The sequence below is a fragment of the Pinus tabuliformis genome, chromosome 2_2 (genome assembly GCF_031772625.1).
Source record: "Pinus tabuliformis cultivar Carrire ecotype Pingquan chromosome 2_2, CPIR1, whole genome shotgun sequence".
Taxonomy (NCBI): Eukaryota; Viridiplantae; Streptophyta; class Pinopsida; order Pinales; family Pinaceae; genus Pinus; species Pinus tabuliformis.
The window spans coordinates 65180258-65198664 of NC_142300.1; the positions used below are offsets into that span (position 1 = coordinate 65180258).

The 18407-nt window shown below is 38.7% G+C and overlaps 1 protein-coding gene across 1 annotated transcript in view; it reads right to left on the reverse strand.

Annotated features, from left to right (window-relative positions):
* Positions 1-18407, reverse strand: part of LOC149191475 (tRNA dimethylallyltransferase 2-like) — a 201033-nt gene that overhangs the window by 16209 nt on the left and 166417 nt on the right. The window contains exons 6-7 of the mRNA XM_089404291.1: positions 12115-12555; positions 11860-11944 (exon numbers count right to left, since the gene is read on the reverse strand). Coding sequence (XP_089260417.1) covers positions 11860-11944; positions 12115-12555 — 526 coding nt within the window. The remainder of the gene's footprint in view (positions 1-11859; positions 11945-12114; positions 12556-18407) is intronic.

Genomic DNA, 18407 nt, shown 5'->3' on the forward strand with positions numbered 1-18407 from the left:
TAATTATAAAAAATTATTATTAAATGAATTCAAAAAATTAATTGGAAATTTGGAATATTTTAACCTGTTGCGCTTCTTGGTGTGTATTTTTTCAAATACACTCCAGTTGCGCTCGCATCCCGAGGAGCTACATGTTTGGTTGAGCACTCGAATGGAAATCCTTTGGAGATTGGGTACTTTGCCACCATAACTTCTCCACCATGCATCTACAACAAATAAGATAAACATAAGAAAAAAAATGAAATTTGAAAGTTGAAGCAAAGTATGAACTTGAAGAGACAATGAATTTTGAAACAAACTAAAGCTTACCTGGCATTTTAGTCTTCTTATCATGGATAGCCATGTCAAAGCTAAATGTTCCACCTGTCATCCTGTATATCTCCATTTCTTTGGAGATTTTTACACACATTCTGCTGGAGATGGTACCATCTTCTGAACACAAGTGAAGAATCCATCCACGACCTCAGCATCAAATAATAAACCATAGGAGTAAGAAAATGCAGGGTTCAAGTAGATCCCTGCAGCATGAATGGGACGATGGAGTGTATTGTTCCATTGCTCATCAATAACTTCCCATAAGAGTTGTTGTTTCTCAAACCCCTCATCCCCTTTATCATCATAATAGCTCCGAATGGATTCTTTGGCCCTATCCATGGCCTCATACAAGTAGCCCATTGCAGGCTTGTCTCTATCAACTAATCGAAGAACCTTTACCATGTTAGAGAATCTAGGGCAAAGTAGTGTTGTGGTGATTCTCCGAGAATTGATAATAATTTGTGAAGTCTTTTTACTTTTTCTTAGTTAGCTTATACTTCTTCTTGTTCTTATTAGTGCAAATGTGTGTGCTTCATCAAACTGCTACCAAAACAAAATAACAAGAACACAAAATTTGGCTCTCTGACGGGGACAAACACTCTCCACTCTTGAGAGGGAAACCCTTTGTAAGTTTTCTCTTATTGAAGCTTCTTATTGAAGCTTCTTATTTGAACAACTGCCAAACCCTAGACCCTTGACTAGGATATCCTCCAAGCATAAGCCACATCCTTCCTCTTTCTGCACTGTCACTTCGGCACTTCCTCCGGCACTTTGTCTTCTAGTTTAGGAAACCCTAGAATATTAGGGCTCCTCATCTTCTCTATGAGGAGGTCCTTCTTTGCTTATCTTGGAGAACTTGTAGACCTTTCTCTACATCTAAATGATACCCCTCAAAGTGTTGTCTTTAGACTGCTGTGAATCTGCAACTACACCTCGCACGTGTGACTGTTTCTAGCCATAGAAACAGTCCCCGCTAGAAACAGTCCCTTTCTTTCTTTACTTCCTTCGCTTGTGAGGGTTTCTCCTTCGCTCTAGAGGGAGGTCTTATAGACCTTAAATTCCACCCCAACCAATGATTATTCTTGACCTGAAGTATGACTGTGGTTAGGGCTGCAGAGTGGCCTTCTTACTTCGCATGTGTGGCTGAGTTGACTTTAAAAAAGTCTTCCTTCACTTCGCTTGAGAGTCCTTCTTCCTCGCTATAGTAGGAGGCCTTTATAGGCCTAGTTACTAGCCCAAACCACAAAGAATAGACCCCTGCAATTTCACTGCTGATCTGGCCGCAGATTGTCCCTTCTTTCTTCGCACGTGTGGCTGTAGCAGCTTCAAAATAGTCCTCCTTTGCTTCGTTGTTTTGTCTTCTTGCTACGCTGCCCTTGTAGCCCTTCTCCTCGTCTTCTTTTAGTCCTTAGAGGCTTTTATTACTTGCGGATTTCAGAGCTTGTGAAAAAATGTCCAAATGAGGAGTGGACAACCTCTATTTATAGAGGTTTGTCCCTCCTCCTTTAAGCCGACTTGACAGTCTCTTAGGCCGACTTGCAGTTGCATTATATTTCAACATTTATTCATCGTTTTTGCTGCTTGTAGACTTCGTTGCTGCTAGGAGAGGATTTGACTTGCCTTGGAGGTATTCCCATGACCTTGTATGACATCATACATGATGTAACATGCCCTCAAAGGGTCTCATCATAATTACATTTTGACTTTGACTCCCTAGAAGCACTTCAAAATGTGCTTGACCTATTTTCAATGAGCAAGAAACTCATTGACAAATAATATCAAAATAAATTATCTTTTCTTGAATAAGTACAAATATCAAAATTACATATATGAAGACCGAACCTAGTTACATCTTCTCCAACACTCCCTCTTAACTAGGGAGGTATTCATACAACATTACAAGGTGTTTGGCAATTTTCAATCTTGAAGAATTCACATAAGAGAAACCAAATTAGCAATCCATCTGTTATAGCATCATATCTATCAGCATTGTCATAATGCAAGGCCTTGACTAATAGCTCCATCTCTTCATGAGACCATGAGCCACAATGCTGGAGAGACCAATGATTTATAAACACCTTCATCATTGTCTCTCAAGGTACATACCCACCCGGGTGTTCTCGAGTATGACCTTCTAGGACTATTCTTATCTTGGGTTCCCAACCCTCAAAGAATATCGGTCCTTTTGCCTACTCTTGTCTTGGATGCCCTACACATCCTCAAAGAGTATCAGATGCTAGATGATTACCTAATCCTCCCATTCTTTCTTCCCAAGCGAAGACAAGAATGTTGTGTCTATCTTGTGTCTACATTCCATTCTCTCTTCCCAAGTGAAGACAAGAATGTTGTGTCTATCTTGTGTCTACATTTCCATTCATGGCCTTCATCTAGACTTACGGTTGTTAGTCCTGCATGACCCATGACATGGAAAACACAATAGTCACTCCTTCATAATCAGGGGTGATCCAAAACTCCCTCTTGATCAGGGACTTGTCAAAGCTCCCTCTTAACTGGGGACTCTTTCCTTCATCAGCAGCTTCTTCTTCGTGGGTCCTTCAGCTGCATGATCTCCTTCCTTTCTTGATGTCATGAAGTCTTCGATCAAACTTCTTCTCGGTAGGGCACCATCCATCCATCACTTTCCTTCTTGGTTAGTCATGTCATTGCTTCGTGGAAAGCGAATATCAGGTTCTTCTAGTCATCTTGGCTACTCCTTTGTCATCTTGTCCATGCTTCGGAATGCTCTCCTCATGGATGCTCCATCATACTTGCTAGGTTATATGCTTTGACCTGGTAGCCCATCATGACTTCATCCTGATATTGCTTCAACATTGTTTTTCCTTTTGTTGGATGGCTTCTTCATCATGACATCTTCATAGAGTAGAATCAGTTATCTGCACCTTTTATATCTCCAAGGTCTTCATAGGTGTCAAGGGTCCTTTCTTCCTTCATCAGAGTTATTCTGCCTTCTTTTGGGAGATATCTTTCAAGGCATTTTGTCAAATAGTGATCCTCGGTGATCATGATGTTCTTTCACATGCTTGATCTCTTTCTTTATTTGCTTCTTCTCAGATAGATTGGTCAACCACCTAATGCTTCTTGTGGAAGCATTCCTTCATCCCTTGCTTTCTGGACTTGTCAGCATTTCTTCTTGCTTCTTAGTCAGCAATCTTATGCTCCTTATGTGAGCATGTTCTTTTGTTGACCTTTATTGCATCGTGGTACATGCCTTTGAGCATGTTCTTGGTGAAAGAGATCCTTTCATGCTTGATCATGTTATAGAACTATACCCATAACTCAATAATATACAAATGATGACATGACTTAAAATTTGATGCATACATACCTCATCTTGATCCTCCTTGATCATTCTTTGGTGTAGCCCTTCTTGCTTCATCTTAGCCTGCCTACATATCATCCCTTTTCTTGAATCCCATGAGTGGGATTCCCAATGAGACATCTGCCTTGGTTCACGAACCTTCTCTTGAATGCATGTTCTTGGTGAAAGAGATCCTTTCATGTTTGATCATGTTATAGAACTATATCCATAACTCAATAATATACAAATGATGACATGAATTAAACTTTGATGCATACATACCTCATCTTGATCCTCCTTGATCATTCTTTGGTGTAGCCCTTCTTGCTTCATCTTAGCCTGCCTACATATCATCCCTTTTCTTGAATCCCATCAGTGGGATTCCCAATGAGACATCTGCCTTGGTTCACGAACCTTCTCTTGAAGATTCCATCATAGGATTTTAAAGGTCCTTGCCTTGCAAATGTTTCCTACCTTTGATGATTTAGGTATTCTAAGATTCTTGTCATGATCAAGTTTTCTTCCATCATATATGAGGTCCTATTCTAGGTATGCTCCTTCTACATGAATATCTTTGAGCTATATTTTCCATGCTCCTATATTCTATAAGATATTTCTACTTATGCATTTTTGTTCTTCTCATAAATGGTACATCTACAGGAGTGTCTACAACTCCATGTACATCATGTTGCTAGATTCTAGAGCAGTGTTGCACGAAGCGCCCCCCCCCCGGTTCCAAGCCCCGAAGCGCGTCCCGTACGGAAGCGCCTAGGAAGCTTGGCCGGAAGCGCGCGTCCCGTACGGAAGCGCCTAGGAAGCTTGGCCGGAAGCGCGCTTCCGAAATTTTTAGACGCTTCCTGGAAATTTGGAAGCGCTGGTGCTTCCGAAGCACGCTTCGTACGGCGCTTCCCAGACGCTTCCGTACGCTTCCAGAAAAGCTTCCGAAAAAGCATTTAGAAAATCGTTTTTTTTTTCAATTTTTTTTTAAATTTTAGGTGAGTTTGCTTGTTGGGGGTGGGTCCACCTTGGGTTAGGGTGACAAATGAAAGCAAAAAAAAAATATAAATATAGCAGATGCTCCCTCATGGTAATGTTAAATTCTTAAAGTAAAAGTGACATTCTCCTTTATTTTTCATTTTCATCCTTTTACTTAAATTTTTAACATTACCATGAAATGACTCAGAATGTTTGAGAGTGGTTCCAGCCTCATTGGACCTCATATGGAGAAAATAGAATTTCATATCCTATTCAAAATTCAGCAGACTTAACAGTTTTCAGGTATTCAGGATCAATGGGATTGTGGCATTTCATTAGATTATATCAAGTATGAAGGTATGTGATTAGCATTTAATCAAGAGCACCAAGCCCTATATGTACCCTGGTGTTGGTGGTGTATTGTTGAACTCCTTTGTCACGCGGCACGCCCTTAGCAAAAAATTACCTTTCAATCAAGTCAAAATCATCGATCAAACATGTTAAGCTTTTTCTACCATATTTTAAGTCTTGAATTAGGTAGTTTGATCAAAATTGGGCAATGTTGACTAATATCCCTAGACAATCGAGGTAGAGGCAAAGGCTAGACAAGAGGAGAAGAATCTAGATTCTAGATCATTAATGTACAATGGATGTTATATCTATCTTGATTTATGCAAAAATATGCATGTTTTCATGTCTTCTACAATTAATTTGGTATTTGGGATGTTTGTTTTGAGTATAAATGCAAAAAAATATATAAAATATATATATATATAGCAGACGCTTCCGCGGACGCTTCGCTTCCTATATTTTTGGAAAATGACGCTTCGGCGTCCCCGCTTCCAAAAAACGCTCCCGCTTCGTGCAACATTGTTCTAGAGGGTAATTCTAGCCATGCCATTTAATTTATTCCTATATGCTCCTATTCTACTCTAAACCTTGAAAGAAGTCTAGAAGGAAAGAGTTTGACCTAGTCATAGTAGAGATCCGGAGGATCTTCCTTCTTTTGCTTCTTTCCTTCCTCTTCAACCTCTTGTGTTATATGAGCTTCTTCTCTCTTTCTCTTGTTTTTGTTGTCCTTCTTAAGATTGGGACAATTCCTTTTGTAGTGTCCATAGTCTTGGCATCCAAAACATTAGATCTTGGACATGTCTTTGTTGTTTGTTCTTCGTGGACCAAACTTGCCAAATTTACCCGTTCTTTTGGCCATGGTAGCAAATGCTTGCTCCTTTGATCCCACATCTTCTTTCGCCTTAGGTCTAGTCTCCTTGGTTCTAAATAGAGACCACATATCATTGAGAGTGGTTGCTTCCTTCTTGGCATAAATGCTTGATGTGAAGTTACCCCACTCCTCAGGTAGAGCACTGAGTACACCAGTTTTCATCTCTTTGTTAGACGTGACTTCCCCATGCTCTTGAAGTTGATCTCCCATCTCAGAGATTTTCATGAAGTAGGGAGCTATTCCTTCCTTTGTTATATTTATCTTGTATAATTCATTCCTTGGAGACAATACTTCTCCGGTGGTGGATACCGCGAATAGCTCTACTAGCTTATCATAAATTTATTTTGATGTCTCAAACTTGGAGCCATAGGGAATGAGAGAGTCCTTGATTGATTCTATCAGAATCCTTTGAGCTCTTGTCTCATCCTTATTATACTTGGTTAAGGCTTGAGTCTGTTCCTTAGCAAGGACAGTGATGTTACCTTTGACATATTCTAGGAGCTCATTCTCCTTGAGAAGTAGATCAGTCCTCTTCTTCCATGCAAGAAAGTTATTGGTGCCTACCAATTTATTGCTTTCCTTGCAATAAGACATTGATGTATATTTAGAAGGGGACATGTACTTACTTGATAGATTTTGAGATTTGATGGATTTGCTTCCTCCTTGAAAGCTTGATGGCTTGTCTTCCCTGGATCTTGATGTCCTTCAAGTTGTCTTCTCCAAGTGGACTTGCTTGGTGATGACGTGTGCTTGAGGACTTGTAGCTTGATGTAGATTTGCTCTTCTTTGAAGGTGCCTTTATATAAGGCTCTCCTTCTAGTTTTGTAGCCCTCCTTGATGAATTCTAGACCCTTCTTGTCCTTGAAGTGGTTGAGACTTCTAGGCTTGATGCCTCAACTTTGTAGATGCCTGAGCGTTCTTGAGTTGCCCTTTCCTTGATGTGTCACCTTCGCTCTGATACCATGTTAGAGAATCTAGGGCAAAGTAGTGTTGTGGTGATTCTCCGAGACTTGATAACAATTTGTGAAGTCTTTTTACTTTTTCTTAGTTAGCTTATACTTCTTCTTGTTCTTATTAGTGCATATGTGTGTGCTTCATCAAACTTCTACCAAAACAAAATAACAAGAACACAAAATTTGGCTCTCTACCAGGGACAAACCCTCTCCACTCTTGAGAGGGAAACCCTTTGTAAGTTTTCTCTTATTGAAGCTTCTTATTTGAACAATTGCCAAACCCTAGACCCTTGACTAGGATATCCTCCAAGCATAAGTCAAATCCTTCCTCTTTCTGCACTGTCACTTCCGGCACTTCCTCCAGCACTGTCTTCCAACACTTTTTGTCTTCTAGTTTAGGAAACCCTAGAATATTAGGGCTCCTCTTCTTCGCTATGAGGAGGTCCTTCTTTGCTTATCTTGGAGACCTTGTAGACCTTTCTCTACATCCAAATGATACCCCTCAAAGTGTTGTCTTTAGACTGTTGTCAATCTGCAACTGTACCTCGCACGTGTGACTGTTTCTAGCCCTAGAAACAGTCCCTTTCTTTCTTGACTTCCTTCGTTTGTGAGGGTTTCTCCTTCGCTCTAGAGGGAGGTCTTATAGACCTTAAATTCCACCCCAACCAATGATTATTCTTGACTTGAATTATGACTGTGGTTAGGGCTACAGAGTGGCCTTCTTATTTTGCATGTGTGGTTGAGTTCACTTTAAAAAAGTCTTCCTTCACTTCGCTTGAGATTCCTTCTTCCTCGCTATAGTAGGAGGCCTTTATAGGCCTAGTTACTAGCCCAAACCACAAAGAATAGACCCCTGCAATTTCACTGTTGATATGGCCGCATATTGTCCCTTCTTTCTTCACACGTGTGGCTGTAGCAACTTCAAAACAGTCCTCCTTTGCTTCGTTGTTCTGTCTTCTTGCTACACTGCCCTTGTAGCCCTTCTCCTCGTCTTCTTTTAATCCTTAGAGGCTTCTATTACTTGCGGATTTCAGAGCTTGTGAAAAAATGTCCAAATGAGGAGTGGACAGCCTCTATTTATAGAGGTTTGTCCCTCCTCCTTTAAGTCGACTTGACAGTCTCTTAGGCCGACTTGCAGTTGCATTATATTTCAACATTTATTCATCGTTTTTGTTGCTTGTAGACTTCGTTGCTGCTAGGAGAGGATTTGACTTGCCTTGGAGGTATTCCCATGACATTGTATGACATCACACATGATCTAAGTCACCTGACACGGGGATTCGGGACACGTAGGATTCGGGATTCGTGGTGTCGGATTCGGGACACGCTGACCCCCGGAACAGGACACGTTAGGACACGTTATATATTATTTTATTAAAAAATATATATATATATAATATATATTTAAAAAAAAAAAAATATATATATATATATATATATTAAAAATTAGATATTATCATATTTCTTACACAAATTTTAATTAATGATACAAATTTATTGATTTCAAACATAGATCTTCATCTATAGCTATTAGCATGCATAGTACATACAAAATTCAAATAAATGTCAGTGGTACTGGTCACATAAATGATAAATCTATTAAAAATTTAAATCATGATTCATAATTCATAACTGAAAGACAACTTACAACTACAAGATAGTAAGATAAACACACTGACAACTGTAGTTTTCTCTTTAAGTCATCAAATCAAAATGTGTTACATAGGTAGTGTTGGTGCAATGCCAATGGCAAATAGAAATAGAAAATATAAAACAACTACAGGTATACAAGCCTCAAGGGATCAATCAGCATCAGAATCAGCATCACTGTCCCCATCATCATGGTCCCCACTGCTCTCCTCTACATCCTCCTCCTCCCCTGTATCCATAGTCGCCTTTGCATCTGCTGGTATGGAGGCTGACCCCTCTAAGTCATCAAATCTAACAGGCTCTAGCACTGGATCATTGAGATCCATGTTGGCCAATGCCAACTCAACAATGGTGTCCAGACCCATATCATCAGGAACAGTGTTACTTGGGAGCGGGAGCGAAAGCGGGGAGCGGGAGCGAAAACGGGAGCGGGAGCGACATATTCAGAAGCTCTTGGTTTGGTGCTCTTGATTAAATACGAGTTCCATACCCTAATACATGACAAAATTCAATGGAAACATTGCAATCCCCCAATCCTAAAATCCTGAAAAACTGATAAGTCTGCTGGATTTTGAATGAAATCTAAAATTCTACTTTCTCCATATGAAATCCAATGAGGCCGGAACCACTCTCAAACATCCTGAGTCATTTCATGGTAATGTTAAAAATTTAAGTAAAAGGATGAAAATGAAAATTAAGGAGAATGTCACTTTTACTTTAAGAATTTAACATTACCATGAATAGCATATCAATACTAGGGCCTAGACTTGATTATGAAGCTGCCAAAATGCTCTACTCCTTGCTGCAACAACACAAATCACTTACCAAATGAAAATATTAATGAGCAAACACGCCCTTTTCATACCCGCGCTGAGCTTAGCGAGTCCTGGAAACCGGACACGTGTCCTAAAATCGCGACACGCCCCTGAAAATCGCGACACGCCCTCGGACACGACGTGTCCTGTGATTTGGACACGAATCCGGACCGAATCGTGTCGGATTCGCCGGATTCGGGATTCGCAGGGGGTTTAGGACGAATCCGGTTTCCTAGCACATGATGTAACATGCCCTCAAAGGGTCTCATCATAATTACATTTTGACTTTGACTCCCTAGAAGCACTTCAAAATGTGCTTGACCTATTTTCAATGAGCAAGAAACTCATTGACAAATAATATCAAAATAAATTCTCTTTTCTTGAATAAGTACAAATATCAAAATTACATATATGAAGACCGAACCTAGTTACATCTTCTCCAACATACCAAAGGTTCAGTAATGTTACACACCTCCTGCACACCCGCCCATAAGCTTCCCTGGTATGAAACTAACGTGCATAAGGCCTCTCCCTCTAGTTTGCGGCTATATAACAAAGCACACCACTGCTTTGAAAGAAACATTCTCTTCACATCCTACATAAAATTCAGGAGGGATTGAAGAGATATAAAACTAGTGGCAAACTGTGTAATGGGAGGGTGCACCAACTTCTTGTTGTTGGTGAATGTTCTCATCAAATGAAGCAGAGATGCATGATTATATATAAATTTTGTAATGTTTTTTATGATTCAAAAATATCCTTGACAAAAAGAATTTTCCCTGTGTCCTCCAACATCAAATCAATGCAGTGTGCAGAGCAAGGTGTCCAAAATAAGTTAGGTTCTCTCCATAAGCATCTTGTCAGCAGCAACATAATTTTCAGCATTGTCCGTTATGACTTGGACAACATGTTGTGGACCCACCTCCTGAATGAACACATCCAACAAATCACATAATAACCATGCATCATTGATATGTGCAGATGCATCAACAAATTTCATAAACATTGTCTCCTTGGGACAATTAAGCGAGAAATTAATAACGCTTCTACCCTTTTGATCGGTCCAACCATCTGACATCACAGTGCATCCTGTGTGTTCCCATAATCCCCTAAACTCCTCCAATCTCTTAGTACAGTTAGCCTTTTCATTTTAAAGAATGTGACCTCTAAAGTCATCATATGAAGGTGATTTGTACTCTAGGCCAGCAATAGAAATAACATTAATTGCAGGCACAAGAAGAAATGCAAGTTAAACAAATGAAATTAAAATTTACATACAGCATTTTGAATTTTTGACCCAAGTAAAACCCCTCAATTCAATGCAAAAATAATGGCAAAAAATACACATTCAAACCCAAGCGAAAATGATGGAAAAAAACTAGGGCGCAAGAAGAAATTAAACAAATAAAACTAACAATCAAGATTTTACATTTTTGACCAAAAAAAACCCTCTCCACTAAATGCAACAAAAATGACAAAAAAACACAGTCAAATCCAAACAAAAAACATAGAAAATAAATGGACGATAGAAACCCAAAGAAAAACAAGAAAAAAACAAAAAAATGGTCAAACTAGATGCCCATACTTGAAAACCACACTCTGTTGAAGAAACTTGGTCGAAACTTGAATTTCTTTTTCTTGGGATGCTAAATTCCTTCACTTTTCTCCTCTCTTGCCCTTGTAGATGAGTTCTCCTCCTCCTTAGCTCTCACTCTTGCCCTTTGTCTGCAAAATGAACCAACAAAAAACCAAAAATTGCCTTTAAAAACTCGTTGTTTCCATGGCCCGCAATTTTTACCCGTCAACTCAAAATTGCGATTTTTTCTAGATTTTTTCAGGTTGAAACAATCGCTGATGTTATCGGTCGATAAAATTGTTAGCTCGAAAAAGCACAATTTTTTGAAAAATCACAATGTTCACAACACTGGACTTTATTGAGTAAATAATTTATTGGTATTAAATAATTATTGAAGTATAAATAAATCATATCTGGGATTAGAGATATAACAATAACACAACATATTATGAAAATTCTTAGCTTCGTACAAATTAACATGCATTTAAAAGTTGATTTCAATTTATGTGAATAAATTTTAGTACACCCATCAATCCCAAGCCTATGATAATGTGACTTCATTTGTGCAGCTAAAATGTAACAAACAAGATAACAAAAAAGAAAGAAGAAAAGTAGGAAGACTGAATGATCAAACATGAGCATGGCAACTATGGTTTATAGAGAACAAATGAAATGGCATGTCCCTTATAAATGTATATGTGGAACTCAGTACAGTTGTGCTAGTCGTTTTTAAAGGCTAGCATTACTCACCACCAGCCACTAAATCAGCCAAAAAAGAATCGTAACCTATTCATCACAACTTCCTTAGTAATTCCAAAGCAAAGATTTGCTACAAATTCTATGCATATTTATGTACAGAAACCGAGAACACCTGATACTTCTTTGAAGATATAATAAAAAAGATAATAAGTTCCAAGCAGAAAAATCCCATCACAACTGGGGAGTAAGAAGAAATTGTGCATGTAATACAGCTGAATCTATAAGACCACAGACCAACCAAAATAACACGCTTTGAGATGGAGTATCAATCATACAGCCAAATGTTTCTAGAGCTGCTGTTGAATCAAGTTGATGAAGGTTCCAACCAAAGAATGTTTTCAGTCGATTGAGTCGTCGTTTCTGCAAGCAACCAAACTCTTAAAGATATGATTGTAGCCCATGTGGAAAAAAACACACTCATAACAGAGGCAAAACAATTTACTTGTTATATAATCTCATCTAATTCCATTAGTATCATGCACTTTACCACAAAACCTTAGACAAAGAATCAGATATTAGTTAAAACATACTTGTCTGCGTACAAGTTTGCAAGTATTTGCTTTCATTCTTTCAATGGCAGCATCTAAGAGGATATTGTAGCTTCCCTTATCTGTCTTTGCTATTTCTTGGCTACTAGCTTCTGAAGCAGCAAGATTGTCTGTATCATAATTATCTGCCAAAATATCTGCACTTTGCCCACTTCTTGTGACCTCTTCACCGGCAAAGAGAGCCAACTTACTACCTGGGGGAAAAGCACTGAAAAATTCCTTGAATTCACGCACACCAATAGCTTGCTGCAATCCATGTGTATAATCTGCCTTAGGATTGTAAAATACAGAAACTTCTTCCAGCAAACCAGCTTCAATCATAGAATCCACTCTATGCTCAACATATTTGTCCAGTACAGTCAATGAGGCATCCACCCACAAAAAGCAGCAATCATATCTGAAAGAATCAGCTCTACCCCACTTCTGCCCTGCCACAAGAAAACACAAAATGAGCACCTCCCATCACTGAACCTGAAGACGCCACATTGTTCCTGATGGAACACAATACAGCCATATGAAGACATGATGCAAAATTCATTATATGTGGATCATCATATGAAATGAACAAAGTTCATTCCTTCAATATGACATAACAACTTAATTCATAAACTGAATATTGAAAATAAATATAATAACTTAAAAGAATCGATACAGATTAAAATAATATATTGAATGTGCTATAGTTTAGGTATAAGTATTTACAAATAATATTTATTTTGTATACATAAAATTGCCTTCCACTTTAGAAAAGCTTTGTCGGCATAGAATATTAATGGAAAACTTTATTGCTTGTTCTGGCTTGTAATGCTTTCTCATGAAGAACCTTTAGTATTGTGGTTCCCAAGATGATTTCCACTTTGAAACTGAATTGTACTAGAATTAATATTTTTCAAAATACAGTTTGAATATTGCCTTTGCTCTAAACAATGTTGCAACTATTTGGTTTAAGTATCAGTTTTTGTGATTAAGATGTCGGTAAGGCATCCTTGTAACGTGAACTTTCAAGTTTCTTTAACATATTTGTAGTGCTTTCTCATTTCACTTTTGGCAATATGTCTACTTTGCACAGTTGTGTCATTTTGCTTATCTTTAAAAGTTTATTGGTAAAGATACTTGGAATTTCATTTGTTTGTACTTCAACATCTAAAATTATCCGTACTTCAACTAGATTTGCATCCTGATGATTTATGATGTCAATTGAATCCGTATTGACTCCTTCCACCATGGTTTGGATTTTTACATCTAACAACTTCTCTATTTCAACGGAATCACTGTTTCTTTTTTTTATCAAGCAACGGTTCCTTGCTGGTAAGTTGCCTCAACATTTCTTATTGTGACTTTCTTTCATTTTTCACCTTTCAATCCATGTAATAAAGCTTTAACTATGATTCTTAGGGCAAGAAATCCGTCTTTATCAATGACAACCTTGTCAAATTAATTTTTGCACTTTTTGTATTGAATTTTGATTGTCTTGAAGGATCACCTTTGAGATATCTTTAAGATATTCAATGAAGGTGCTACTGAATCTATCTTCATTATAATCTCCAACAATATTATCTTCTTCTTCTTCTTATAGAAAAATGTCAAAAACATTTATTGTCTAAGATTAAAGTCCCCAATGTTTCCATCCAAGTTGAACTCAAAATTTTATCACCGACTCACCATCATAGCCCCACAAGGATCTAACAATGAATTGTGATATAAAAGAGAAATCTCCAATGTTCAATTGTAAATCAATTATTCCATATCGCTTCTAGTCCCAAAAATCATGGTGAGCCTTTTCCTGTATCTTGGGATCCCTTTTGGGGTTGGTCTTATAATTGTTGACATGTGGAACAAGTTCCTTAAGAGATTGCAATCTAATCTTTTGGTATGGCAGTGTAAGAATCTCCCTTTGGCAAGGAAGCTTATATAAGTTTTACATATTCTTCAAGCTTCTCATGTTACTACTTCTCTTGTTGGCTCCCTAGTACCACTCAGTTCAAGAGATTAGAATAGAGTCTCGAATCTTTTCTCTAGTCTACTTATGGTGGAAAGTGGGGACTTCCTATGGTCCCTTGGGGTGTGTACACTATACCTGAGGAGGAGGATTGACTTCAATTTTAGTCAGCGTAGCTTCTCCCTCTAATCCAAGGGTCATGTTACTGCTAAAACTAGCAGGGGTCCTAGGAGGGGATCCTATAGAGCAACTACTAGGTCAAGGGGCAACAATGGAGCGATAGCCCACTGTCACCTCAACTAAGGCTCCCTGCTCTTTATGAACTTTCACCGATGGGAGGAGTCCTAGTATGAGAGGAACCACAAAGATGGATGGACCAATGATAAGATATAGAGTGATTCCTAAGGCCTATTCACAAGAGAGGCTCAGTTATATAGCTTACTTGCTTAAGAAGCAAGGTGATGGGCTCTCTAGGAAGGGCTAAGGGGATACTTGAGCCTAGGTTTGGGGAATATGCCTTGACAAGGGGCTTCCTAGACTTAAGGATCCTTATAGAGGAATGGATTCTAAATTTCTACGTAATCTTCGTGGAATTTGAATTATGAAGTTGCAAGACCACAAAGAACCCAAGTGGACCCAAACTAGGTCAAGCGTGTGGAGTTGACCAATAATGGAGGGACTTGACCTAGTTATGGAGGAGAATAGGATCAAAAGACTAATTTTCTTTTGAAATCCAAACGCAATGATCCTAATGAGGACATTAACCCAAAGTGACCTAGGGAGGAGAATGGTCCCTGAGCTAGGGCTTGCAATATCTCAGGATCCCACCGTCGGATTGACCTCAAATTTGGAGGGATCCTTGAGAAGACCCCAACGCAGTTTTGGACCAATTTTCAAGGGTTTTGGATGGCTAGAAAAGATTTCACTTGATGCCCTAGGTGACCCTCTAGGATTAGGCCTAGAATTTGGAAAAGTGAAGAAAAAGAGGGAAATTTGAACACCAAAAGGATACGAGGATCAGTGCTTATTACTTGGGCTTAATGGAGTCAAGATACACATAGATCGAGAATTTTCATAAGCTAAGGAGCCCTAATTAACCTGTGCTAGCCTAGTCAAGGGCAGCATCTAGGTAATCAAAGATTTACACTTCAAAATTGCCAAAGAGATAAAGTTTCGAGGCTTAAACATCTAGGTAATCAAAGATTTACACTTCAAAATTGCCAAAGAGATAAAGTTTCAAGGCTTAAAACCTATTAGGTGCCTCTAGGAACATTCACCCACTCTCTTCAAGTACAATGCATGCATTAAATCACTTATTCAAGGTTCCCAGAAGAATTTCGCATTTACTTTAACCCATACAAGAATAATGATAACCATAACATGCAGTAAACCAGTAAAATAACAAGAATAACATCAAAATTCGACTTACATGAGAGAGAGAGTATATCCATTCATCAATTTTGCATTAGAAAGAAGCTCCAAAGACAATAGCGAAAATCCAAACATCATAGTGCATCAAGAATACTCCAAAAAGTTTACCCAACAAAAAGTGTGAAAATCTCTCAAGAGATACTAATCCAATCCAAGTGATGATGAGAGAAATGAATCATCCTCTCATCTATTTATACAATCCAATAGGGGATTCGAATAGCCTAATTTGTCTTATTTAGCCCCAAATAATAAAATAATGCTCAATAATGACATGTAATGACCCACCTACAACTATAAATAAAATACGAATAATAGTATACATACGAGACCTTCATACAATAGCTACGTATGCATGTACCCGCATGTATCACACTCTATATATAGGCTGGTTACTACAGGAGGAGATATAAATTAAGGTAATGAATTAATACCTCACCAGAATATCATATATATCAAATTAGGTAGGTAATATGTATACCACCTTAAATACATACATATATATATATATATGATAAATCCTTAAACTAAAAGAAAATGTTAATTTTAATTTACAAATTAATTTAAAATTAAAATTAATAAAATAATAATATAAATTAATTAAAATTATAAATTAAATAAATCAAATTAATTTATTAAAATAATAATAAACTTTAATCAAATCAAATCTATGTATCCAAATAAAATCAAATGAAATTTGATTTTGTAAAAGTTACACGTAACAAAACAATGAGACGGAGATGGGAGGAAGGCAGTGGACGAGGAATTAAAAGGAGGAAGGAGGAGGAGAACCATTTTTAACACAGAGGTACAGACATGAGAACAATTTTTAACACAGAGGTACAACCATGAAGGAGTCTTGAGTCTTGATTGTACTAGAGGTTTTGGGCACGGGGGATCAGATTGCTTCGATTGGAAAGCATTCTTAGACTAAGTACCTAGGTTGTACCCAGTTCGGCAAGGAAGTTTTTGCCGTTTTGGTAACGCATCCAGACAAGAATTGCAGTAGAGCAAACAGATTTACAGTAGAGCAGACAGGTTGGTATTCATTAGATTAATTATTTAAATTCAGTATTTTAATTTCATATTCTGGTATTTTGAAATTAAGACTCTTACATGACATGACTTGGTGACAAGCCCACCAAGATAGCTCAATAATACACAATAACACCTCTCAAGGCAGGCGAAATAATGAACATGACGAGTCGTTGCGCCATTGAGAAGGCCTAATGAAGTCCAAAGTGTGCCATGGTGAAAGAATGGACTCCAAGCACAGTGGACAAGGGGTTGGCCCCTTGTTTTTCCAAGCAAGTCATTGTGGTTCTCCCAAGTGGATGTGGGAGCATGATGACATCCTCATGGGCCTCCAAGTGGATCGAAAATGCTTGTAAACTATTTGTAAGGGCTAGGATGATGACATAAGCCCTCCCTTTGTCTCCTGCAGTGAGACACATCCTCATTTGGACCCTAGAACCTCTTCCAAGTGTGTGGTGCGAGTGTGGATCCGGCTAGGCATGGGGATCCAAGGGCATCATCCTCATCCAAAAGGTGGAACACGAGTAATCTTTGAAGCGAATTGAGGATCCACGAAGTTTTATCTGCTATGGTGGAGGCCCATGGCTCTCAACGCTCACCTACAACTGTCAATGTGGCCCTCTAGAGAGCATGATGTGAAATATATAGCAGTGGAAACCCCTATAAGGTGGGGTCGTTCATCGCCCGCCAGGGCTTGTAACAATCATGGGTTCCTTAATGATGGAGGGGGATCATCTACGACCCATACAAACTAGGGTGATGGCCATGGATAAGGGGTAGAGGTCATGTTTTGCTTTTTCCCACGTGCTAAATTTGTATGTCCCAACCATCTTTTGCATTTTGTGGTAACATTTCCTATTGAGAGTGGCCAAATTATGCTTTTTATTTTCTTTTTAGCTGCATCAACCTCCGAGCATCGTTCCAAGACCAACCCAAAGTGTGGACAAGGAAAGGGGGAGGCTAACCCTATGTGTACCTAGTGGACACATGTGGACCCGGATGGGAAAAGTGAAAAATAGGGTTAAAATGAGTGGAGGGGAATGATATATTTGGTGTCGGGAAGCGAGACCACACAGCCAAAATTGAGATTTCCCATGTAGTGTCAACCCTAAGGCCAATGGCTAGTAAAAGAGATCCCGTGGGACTAGAATACAAGACTAACTACCGAATCAAGCAGAGGAGACAAGTGCAAACCTAGCCCACCCTTTCCGTCAAATTCCCCCACCAATCCATGCCCAAAAGTGTCCATGAAAAGTAAACAAAATTACTCAACTAAACCAATGAAAATTCATACTTTTGGGGTCGAGAGGCCCACCTTCAAGCATGTGATCATAACAGATGGTTGAGGGACCACAAGGTTGGCTTGGGTGGCATAGAAAATGGCACATCGAGCTATCTAGTCACTGCAAGGGGTTGTTGCCTGCCAGCTAAGGACCATATTGGAGAAAAAAATTCTCCTAGGAATATCACCCACAAAGTGGTTGTAACATCTGGCTCCAACTGGGACATGATCTCTCTGGAGAGTGCACAAATGCACTGGAATGGGGATGTCATGAGAACTCCAACAATCTCTTGGGTCCGCAGACCGTTCACCTACACATATCACAAATCAAACACGTTGGGCAACATGCATTCACGGCGTCTCATGATCACACATGTTTATATTAGGCCACTAAAATTCAACTAGTAAATAAAATTTCAAATGCAATCTTATTCAAATGCAGCTAATCTAGCATGATAATACCATATGATGTTGGTTCTAATGAGGAAAATCAGCGTGCAATGCATCCTACCCTAACATGCATATTACATCGTAGAAGCACTAAGTGTAATCATAGAGCCAATGCAACCAGGACATCATTAGATCATTATA